General features: G+C 41.5%; 1 protein-coding gene across 1 annotated transcript; it reads right to left on the bottom strand.

The window, feature by feature from the left end:
• Nucleotides 1-4075: 4075 nt before the first annotated feature.
• ephx4 (epoxide hydrolase 4) lies at nucleotides 4076-10920 on the bottom strand (the record flags this gene model as incomplete). Its single annotated transcript, XM_080537305.1, has 7 exons — nucleotides 4076-4316; nucleotides 5041-5189; nucleotides 6349-6452; nucleotides 6959-7087; nucleotides 7786-7943; nucleotides 9493-9578; nucleotides 10678-10920. 7 exons carry the CDS (start codon nucleotides 10918-10920, stop codon nucleotides 4076-4078), a joined length of 1110 nt encoding a protein of 369 aa, XP_080393431.1.
• Nucleotides 10921-11007: the final 87 nt, after the last annotated feature.

Raw genomic sequence — 11007 nt, 5'->3', positions numbered from 1 at the left:
GTTGTCATTCTTCGGCAATCTGCAAGCAGCACGCTTCCCACCCCGGTGACGTATTCGAGAAGTATTTCGACCGTAAATATCAGAATATGCGCGCACACGTAGTTATCCTTGATTTGACATTTATTCATAGCTTTCATGTGACGTCACAGCATAGTGGAAACGCCCACCTGACGGGCAAAAGGCACTTTTTGCGGGCAAAACCCACGGGCAAAACCCACTTTTTGCGGGTTAATAACTTTGATTTCCCGTGGGTTAGGAAAATAATTCCAACGTGTCCGGAAAGAGGAGGAGCCAGGGAATCCAAAAGTTTTTGAATGGAGTCGATCCTCCACTCCTATCACAGTGGACACAGCAAGGAGCGAATTAGCGGTAGAACTCCCGAACGCCCGGTTGATCGAGTTTCGTATTAAAAGTATATGTTCTCGGGGTGTCAGCGCGGTGTGTAAGGGCTCAAAATGACCGTATACTGATGGTGAATTTAGAGAAATTAAAACTGTGTTTGTAGCACCTCCATAGCCGGTGTTATTCACGGTCAAAGCCGGTCAAGGAGGCACCCTTTGCGGCTTAATAACTTTGATTCTCCGGGGGTTACGGTAAAAATTCCAACGTGTTCGGAAAGAGGAGAAACCAGGGAATCGAAAGGTTTTTGAATGGAGTCGATCCTCCACTCCTATCACCGTGGACACAGCAATGAGCGAATTCCCGGGTAGAAATATCCCCTCGACCCGCTGTCAGCGGGAGTTCCGTCCAGCAGCGGTAGAACTCCCGAACGCCCGGTTGATCGAGTTTCGTATTAAACGTAAAATAACGAGTGGGTACTTCACATCTTCGAGTTGAATGTTAGCTAAAAAAACGAAAATCTGAAGAAAAAAAAAAAACAACTTTAAAGACGAATTTGACGTCTTTCTCATTTCCGAGAGGTGTCCAGAAACACCAGGAGCAGTCACATATGTATACAACAACCTGTAGCGAATACCCTGGCAATCTAACAATTATATTAGAGTGTATAATGCATAAACTGGGCATAGTCATGGTCTTTGCTTGGCTGGCTGGTTGGCTGCATTAACCTGTTGTTGTTACTTGTATGTTCATTACGTTACTTCAAATGAATGCCCCCTAAGTCAAATCCATCAACTGAAGATAACTCGTGAGTTTAGAATGAGATGGTTCTATCTCCGTTTAGAATGATAAGGTTCTATCTCCGTTTAGAATGATAAGATTCTATCTCTGTTTAGAATTATAAGGTTCTATCTCCGTTTAGAATGAGAAGGTTCTATCTCCGTTTAGAATTATAAGGTTCTATCTCCGTTTAGAATGATAAGGTTCTATCTCCGTTTAGGGCAGTTCAGAGATATTGAGCGTCAAAGTTTTGACATTCCATTATGTTTTGTGAGATGGAACCTTTGTATTTTATTAACCGTTTGCGTCCACTCGCCATGTTGCTATGATACTTTTTGCCCGTCAGGTTGGTGGTTGCTAGGGAAGAAACCACGTGACTGAAAGCTATGAATTGTGGTAAATGTTAATATTCCCTTATATAAGAAATATTGGGGGGAAAACCAGCGAGAGATTGTCACCTTGAAACCAGACAAGGATGATAGTATGTACAGTATAATATACTGCCTCAGGGATAGTGTACATAATAGCCTTTATTTATGTAAACCAGCTTTTTTCCCTTCTTGTTTTTAGTATTTTTTTCGTAGCACCAGGGGAGCCCCCCCTCACAAATTTCGTTGTATGGTACCTGTACTATATTAATGACAATAAAGACCATTCATTCATTCATTCATTCATTCATTCATTCATTCATTCATTCATTCATACTACTGGGGTACTACTGCTTGGTTGCACACACCCCTGACCCATGTCAATGACCCCCTGCACTACTGCTGTTTACAAACACTACCTTGCACATACCATTATGTTTGCACATTGCACATACCTCCTTTGATATAGCCACTATTTATACATCAGTACATACCATACTGTACATAGTTAACTTAACTGTACATAGCTCATAACTCTATCTCTAACTACCATACTTTCCATGCTGTAGGCCTACCTATCACTATCACTGCCATGTTTGTATATCATGTGTTATAAAAAGAAATGTAAAATGTTATTATTACTATTTGCACTTCTGGTTAGAGGCTAAGCTGCATTTCGCTGTCTGGTACTTGTACTCTGCAATGACAAAAAATGGAATCTAATCTAACTATACGTGCGTCATTGTCATCATGCATGCAAATCATTTATTAGGTTTCCACTCTCATCTGATAACCAATCTCGCGTTTTCTCTGTCTTTTTGACCTTTTCACGGACCCATGTATCAATGATAACGCCTTGTCTCAGTTGATAACCTATTGGACCTGTGTGGATGAGGCTAGTTGCTCTAGGCATAAGGTCACCTATGCAGTGTTGTTAAAGGCAGGTTCACATTCCCATTTGTTGCACTAATTGTTAGAATTAAAGAGATCCGGTTCTTTTGTCGACTGCACCAAGAAAGAGGAGAGAAGTTCTCTAATGCACACTTGGTATATTTATTGAAAATTACACGTAGAGTACAGAGATCAGCTGGAGGCGGTCTCAGGAGACAAGGTTGTTCACTTCAGATATTACATTATATTATATACGTTTAGGAAGCACAGTCCTTCCCCTTTCTGGCCACTATGATGTAACACCTAATGGCCTTGATTATAATGAGCTAAAACTATGAATTGAGTGGTGTCTTGTGTTTGACGTGAGAGCTAAGAAGGGAGTTTTCCTGCTGCACCTGGCTTGAAGGCTAAACCAGACAGTCCCAGACAGACAGTAACTCCTTAATACCTTATAATTGGTCTTGTGTAGGGTACCATACTGATAACGTGCCTATTAAAACAGGAAAACTGATAAGATATCTAACTAACTGGTGCTAGGAGAAATGAACAATAAAACCTTAGAAAAATATATATCCTAACATTATCAAGAGAAAGCACCTTGGGCTAATGGCTCAGGTAAAATGCAGATGTTGAGGCCAGCCTAACACATTCAAATAGGCCTATGTGACTGAGTTGGACTAGGTCTACTTACTGTATTAGGAGGTTTTTTTGTTTTTCTTTGGATCATGGATTGGATCATGGATCTTTTAAACATTGCAGTGTCATGATCTTAAGTATGTCCTAATGCTATGCACTGGTGTCATCACCTTATCATTTTTTCAGTTTGTAAAGCGTCTTTGAGTGTCTAGAAAAGCTCTAAGTCTAATGTATTATTATTATCATTACACTTATGGGTAAGCCTGGCTTTGAATGATGTGCAATTCCTCCCACATTTTGGCGTGGCATCAATTACTGTAAATAGGAAGGGTGACATGGATCAAAAGAACGGCACTTGTTCCCCACGTTTCACACTACAGTTTATTTGTTTAATAAAAATCAAAATGGTGCAGACCTGGCTCAGTGGATTTCAAAATGCAGTGTGTAGGAAGAGATACAAAAAAGTGTACAATATTCAACCGTCACTGTGTTCTATACAGGAAGATAAAGATAACAACATTCTCAAATATCTGAGACAAATATTGTCAAAAAAATACAAAAAGAACAATATTTCCATTAAGACAACACTACCTGATAGAGAAGGGGTGGGACAAGAGGGTTCCCAAAGGATTGTGTCCAAAATAGAGAGAGGAGAGCAATCCGGTGACACATATAGCAGACAACGCCACAGCTCAGTCTCAGAGGAAATGGCACATCTTTTACATTGCACGACATTACAACGTTAAGTTAAAAGGCACCACACAATACAACTCAACAAGGAGATTTTGCCACACATTTGTAATGTTGTAACCAACACACTTTAAGGCGGATGTCATGTGCAAAAACGGTCTTGAATATGTCAAACATACTACTCAGTGTTGTCTCTAATAACAATGTGCTTTTGTTCTTCTGCTTTACTTTTTGACATCTTAAAGAATATCTGAAATGTGTATATTTTAAAGAATGATTGCATTATCATTATGTTGGTTGGTTTTCACAGGCATATTCCAGGCTTCAGGGGTGGTGGTAAGTGAGGAGGGAGGGAGGGCCTCGTTCTAGATTCAGTTCCTGTAGTTCTTTCGGCCATCTCCCTCCTTGAGGAAGGTCCATATGAGGGTGTTGACGATGTCAGGCTGGTCCTGCTGCAGCCAGTGGCTAGCTCCAGATATGATGTTGAGGCGGAAGTGGTTCTTTATGTACAGACGGCATGCCTCAGCCATTTCCTGCTCAAGGAATGCATCCCTCTCGCCCCATAACAGCAGAACGGGGGATTTGACATCATTTTGGCTAAGTGGGAGGGAGCTGTAGAGAAAGCATTAACACTTAACATGGGGGATTGATGTGGATTTGATGATGTGCATGTCATGCTACTTGCATCCATGTTACCTGTGTTGTACGTAAGCTTGTGAGAAGGCTAATTGGGAATGGGTCGTTGAAATTACGTTTTACGTAACTCAAAGCAGGAAAAAATCCCCTGTCCTGAGATATACTAACTGCTTAAGAAGGGGACCAGATGGTGAGTTCAGTCATGCATGTTGAGTTCACATGTCAAAAACACATGCACTGTGTGTGTGTGTGTGTGTGTGTGTGTGTGTGTGTGTATGTGTGTGTGTGTGTGTGTGTGTGTGTGTGTGTGTGTGTGTGTGTGTGTGCGTGTGTGTGTGTGTGTGTGTGTGTGTATGAGTGAGCGAAAGAGTGATAACATTGATATTGCATGAACATCGGTCATCAGCGAGGCATCCTATATTAATTGTGACATTAAACGTACAAATAACACAGTGAAACTATATACAAAGCCCAATTTAGTGTCAATGCTTATCCAATACGCCCAGAGCCTTGAGATACTGCTATACTATAAGTACTGTATAGCAAGCAAAGCGACTCATCTTACCTCTGAGAGATAAGAATAATATTATTTACCCTCAGATAAATAGGTGTTAATTTGTGACACAAGAGGGCGCTAATGGTTTTCACTTTCACAAGATGGAAGCCTGGTTTTAGAACTATTTCTAATGCTCTTCCTCACCTGAAGACATTCCTGTAGTAGTTTAGGGCCCCAGTAAGTGCCCCTGGCTGGGAGAGGGCGTAAAGGTAGGCCTCCAGGTCCTCTGCAGTGAGCCATCGGCCCTTCCGCCCTATCCCTGTGCTGCGGCTGGTGAACAAGTCCTTCAGGGCCTGCAGGGGAGACAGAAGGGCAAACTGGGTGACGTTATGTGACGGGATCCGCTACGGGCAGGGCCGGTCCTTTTTTAATTTCTTTTTTACATTTAAATAATTGTGTAGCTTGTTTTCTGATTTATGATTGCACTATTAATGTTTGAATACGTTTATTTGTACCTTGTTTTCTGATTTCTGTAATTTTAATTTATAAAAAATCATATTTTTGTCTTTTGGCAATTGTTGTCCATATTTTTACTGTTGAATGTGTGGGTGGTGATGAGGCAGTACTGGTGGCTTAATGTGGTGGTGGCGCCCCTAAAATGTGTGTGTGTGTGTGGGGGGGGGGGGGCATCAAATCATACTCTCGCCTAGGGCACCTACATGCCTAGGACCGGCCCTGGCTACGGGTGTGATTTGATCTGGGCGACACTCACAGACAAGGTTGCTTACTGTAGGTCACTGTCACAGTAATACAGGTCAGATTAGGTACAGACTAGTGGCATGGTTGTTGACTACTGGGAGCTGACCTTAACTGAAGACACCATTGCTCTACTGCCCTCTCTCCCTAAGAGTAAATATCCAACATTGTGAATACAATATATTGAAACCTGTCCAAGAAACATTATAAACACAGTGCAGCGTGCTGAATAGGTGACATATCTACTTCAAGCCCATGAACAAAATTTGCTTTCCACCTATACAAAATTCTGTTCTCTACTAGACTATTCTGTAGTAACCATTCATCATCTATGCTGACTGATTTATGAAATTACATTTGTATCATTTTATACATCTTGCCATACAATGATTTACAATCATGTTAACCTACCACAATATAAATATTATATATATATGCATTTGCAAACTTAGAATTGTTCCTACAGTATCCAATAAGTTTGGATCCAAATACACATAGATACCCTTGATTCAGCACCACTAACCGCAAAACCCCCCTCCCCCTCTAACACATGCATACATACCAATGCACACGCACACCAAACAGCTGACCTTGAAATCACTTGCTCTCTCTCTCTCTCTCTCTCTCTCTCTCTCTCTCTCTCTCTCTCTCTCTCTCTCTCTCTCTCTCTCTCTCTCTCTAACACACACACACACACACACACAAACACACACACACACACACACACACACACACACACACACACACACACGCCACCTTGAAGTCATTGATAGAGAGCATGAGCTCAGGGAAGCAGGGTAACTGGAAGAAGAAGAAGTAGCTGGATTTCAGCAGCTGGCTGGGATGACGCAGGGCATAATCTGGAGAGATAGACGAGAGAGGAGAGGAGAGGAGAGCAAGGGGAGGAGGGAGGGGAAAAGAAGACATGGGAAAAGAGGGAAGAGAGTGAGGAGTCGAAGTGAGAGTTAACACCAGACACACTGATGAGAGTGAAGAGCAGTTGCCAGGCAGAGGAGCCGTGGAGAGTCTAACCTCCCCTCTCTGCCAGTCAAAGCCAGCTGCTCGAGCTTCATTTTAAAGCATTACAGTAATTGGCTTTTCAATCTCCCCCTTAAGGAAGGAAGGAGAGGGCTTACCAGATGGATGTTGCAAACACTAGAGATGGAAGCAATAATACCTCATAATTAATGATGCTAATCATGGTAATAACCCAAGAGCCAAATCCTTCAATAGCTAAAAGCTGTCTAATTAACAAGAGGAGTAGGAGTTTTCTTCCATTTCTTCCACATCATATTGATCCAATATTTCCAACAGACAGCGTGTCCGTTAATCCGTGCATCCCATCTCAGGATGGTGACACACGTACCAGCGAACACAGAGGGATGAGGGCAGTTTAAGACGATGAGTTTCGTCACCATCTCAGGGTAGTGGATCGCAAACAGCCAGGCGACGCTCCCGCCCCAATCATGGCCGACCAGGACACATCTGTTGTAACCTGAGGAGATGAGGGAGGTGTAATAATAAGCAAGATGTTCAGGTGCACGGTCGGGGTATTACTGCAAACAAATACGTGGCCTGTCATGATGACAGAAGGCAGACATGATGAATGGAGATCAAGGTCACAGTTTCCGTCTGAGGCATTCTGATATTAGCTGTGCCCACATATTAATCTCCTTCCGTGTCCGGCATCGTTTACCCCCAGTTCAATCACCACAGCAGCGGCGCTTTTCTCAATGCCAAAATACGTGGCTCTCTCTATAAGTACAGCGATGTAATATTTCATTCCCTTTTTTGTGAATGAACTACGTCTGTCAGATTTTCTTTTCGCATCGAAATGACTACAGCTCATCTTGTTTGTTTGTTTGTTTGTTTGTTTGTAGTAAAAAATGTCATCCCTCCTCTCTCTCTCACCCATCCTTCTTGTCTAAAATCTCTACTGTATCTGTCAATAAAATGAAAAATATGAGTGGGACTGCTCATTTTTTAATGAAAAAATAACTTTAAAAAAAAACAAAAAAACATCAGAAACAAGTTGAACTTTGACTCAGGACACTGGGCTGTCTAACTACTAGACACTCTTTCCAGTCATTTCATACGTAGCAGTCTCTGCTCTCTAAATCGTATGTCCCTGTTGCAGCGTGGAGATTTAGATAGATGTGTAAAAGACTTCCCCCTTTCACTAGAATCTCTTACCTAGGTACTCCACTATGTCCTTGACATCTGTGACCAGGGCATCAAAACGGTAGCTTTCGATGGATGGGGGCAAGTCGGACTCCCCGTAGCCCCGCATGTCAACAGCCACGACACGGAACTCACTCTTAAACTCTCGCAGTTGGTGACGCCAGGAGAACCTGGGGCAGACAGACAGACAGACAAACAGACAGGATAGGATAACATAAATACTCTCCAGTGATAATCTGAAGAGGAGTATATTCTGCACTGGTTTAAATCCAATAACAGTACACTGGTACTGTACATATGCATATGTTCATCTATAAATCCTTGTTTTTTTCTCTTGAATGTACTTGAAGGTTGCTACAGTGTGTTCTCCAATGCACCCGTTAGTATTGGCCCTCAGTTTCCCTCTGAAAGGAGTGAAGGTCACCATTGTATAATAGAAGATATTTTAGTGGCTAATCCCCTCCCTCATCTTGGGACTGAGAAGGCTCCCAAATTGAAAGATCTTGTCTGCTATGATCTTGTCCCCTTTCGTGCTGCAATCCCCTGCTCCAAGGAGCAGGAGGTAGAGACGCCAGACTGGGAATCTGATGAGTCAAGCAAGCAACCCAAAATCTAATATCCTAGAATACAGATGAGGTTTCAAATAAAAAACAAGCCCTCTCCCCAACAGCCTCCCCCATTTGATCCCAAACCCCCCTCTGTATCTGTCTGATAAGGTAACATTTTGTGTAGCACTTTTGAACATTGAAAAGAGGGGGAGGAGAGTGGTGAAGATAGTGATCCATCTCTCTCCAGAACAGCAGAGAGTTCATCGTGGATTCCTGTGCAGGAAATGGGCAATGAAGCGTAATAGACCCACACTCCATTAATTAAAGCTCTGTCCTGTTCTTTCTGCAGCTCTGTGAGTGCGCCTGAGATATGACCTATCTTAAAGCACTTGACAGTGTATTTGGCCCCATTCCAGTGGCCAATCCCTACTACATTCCATACCATTTTTTTATTTAACATGAAAGGAAAATGTGTATGGAGCTTTAGAGCCACGGTAATCTTCATAAAGTCTAAGTATTAATAATGCAATTAAAACGTTCACATTTTTCAGTGCGGCCTGTTAACTCACAGACCTCCATATAGAGATGCTGTAAGGTTTTGGTCTTTAAGATGTAGGGCGAGTGGGGTCAGTTGAGTCATTTACATTCAGTATCACTACATCAAGGACATTTTTTTAAACAATATTTTTTTAGAAAGAAGTACACAGTACAGCACTTATGGGTACACAAAAAGGAATGAAGGTCCTTCTATTTTTTCTATAGTATGCTTTCTAACAAAGATATCTACATATAGTATATTCAGGATGTTGTGCATTGGAAATAATCTGAATAAATGTAAACATAACAGTTTAGAAAATATAGCTTGTCCAATAAAATTAAGTTGTCTCTTGGCACAATTTACCCTATCTATGGGGGTAGGTTTGTAAACCTTGGGGTACATAGAATGAGGCAGGTTTTCTGCATTTCAGATTACCAAGCTCATGAAACTGGTCAGGAAGTTTCTTTATATGATTTGCTAGTTCAGATTCCATTTAACCAGTGAATACGATGTGTTTTAATATGATCTACAATGGGTTAGATAAAAAATAATCATGAAACCTTTAACACATGTGTCTCTGTAGATGTATGTATGTATTTATGTGCATAGGGTTAATAGTGGTGGTTGTCTTACCAGAACTCGGGGAAGCCATGTAAAAACAGCATAAGTGGTTTTCCTCTCTCTCCGGCAGCGACATAGTGAAACCTTAGTCCAGACTCCTGAGAGTGAGGGAGACAGAAGACATTGTTCTGAGTCATCAGAGACCTTCTGTTTACAAGACACTTCTCTGCTGTTAATCATGCAGGCTATGACTGTCTCCTGTCTCCTGTAAAACTCTCATCATCAATGTTGCTGTCTGCTTCAGGGTACTGTAAAACAAATCAGAGTACGGCCATTCTATAAACTCAGCCCTCAATTCCAATATGATAATCCATTCATTCTTTTCTTTAAGACATCTTTAAGAAATCTGTCAGACACTTTATAGCCATCTTATTCAAATGAATGGGAATTCATGTGTTCAATAGTCAGCTGTAAACAACAAGTCTGTTATGGTCGAACCACTATGTGAAGTGGTATAAGTCCAATACCCCCATACATTAATTTCCTTCATATATTAAACTAGCCGCTTGTGCTTCTTGCAAAATGTACTTCCAAACACAAAGTTTCTATAGGCCTACACTGGTTGTTACCTTTATAGAATATGATCACATCAGAGTGAAAAGTAGCCTGTTAACAACTCGTGAGCTTAGAATGATAAGGTTCTATCTCCGTTTAGGGTAGTTCAGAGATATTGAGCGTCAAAGTTTTTACATTCCGTTATGTTTTGTGAGATGGAACCTTTGTATTTTATTAATTACTAACTCAAAAATGTCAACATTAAAAAAATAACACCACACAGGCATTAATAAACACCTAATGGATCAGATTATGTAAAAAAAAACTCAATTTTGACAAAAATGGAGATAGAACCTTATAATTCTAAACTCACGAACTGTCACATTGTTTCCTATCAGCATTCTATGCGGAGCTGTCTTTTCAGCACCACCTGACGTGATCGTGCACAACATAGAAACAGTGAAGGTCCGCATAAAACGTTTCAATGAAATTGTCTAAAAAAATAACACAAATGCCCCAGGATTTCAGTTGCACATACAGGCCTATTTGGATTGTTTTTCTCATATTAACGCGTCACGGGCATGCAAGGTGTTTATGTTACCCACGGACAGCTCATGCACACAATAGGCTATTCATTCCCCTAATACTAGGCTGAGTAGGCTCCCTCTCACGTGCGGTGTTAAAGTATTGCCTTTGCCTTACCTTTATCCGAACGTAACAGTGTGTTCCCAAGGACGTGTCATTCAGGCAAGCCGGGGGAGTTTCGCGAATTCCCCACTTGAAGCTTGTTGACGGCCTAATAATGACGTTCCACCAAAGTTTCAGCAGGGCTACGGCGGTGCACAGAGCACAATAACCGTAGATCAACGACCAATACACCAAGACTCGAATCCTAAACGTAAGTCTGGTTGTAAACAGCACCAAGTTGTGGAGCACTCTCGCCATCTTTACATTATACCGCTGGGAAACCACTTACAGATGACGTTTACCTATTGATTTATTTTTTTGTTAATGGGACTGATTCTCTTGCAA

The sequence above is a fragment of the Nansenia antarctica genome (genome assembly GCF_963989245.1).
Source record: "Nansenia antarctica genome assembly, chromosome: 7".
NCBI lineage: Eukaryota > Metazoa > Chordata > Actinopteri > Argentiniformes > Microstomatidae > Nansenia > Nansenia antarctica.
This window is presented reverse-complemented; position numbering and strand designations above follow the sequence as displayed.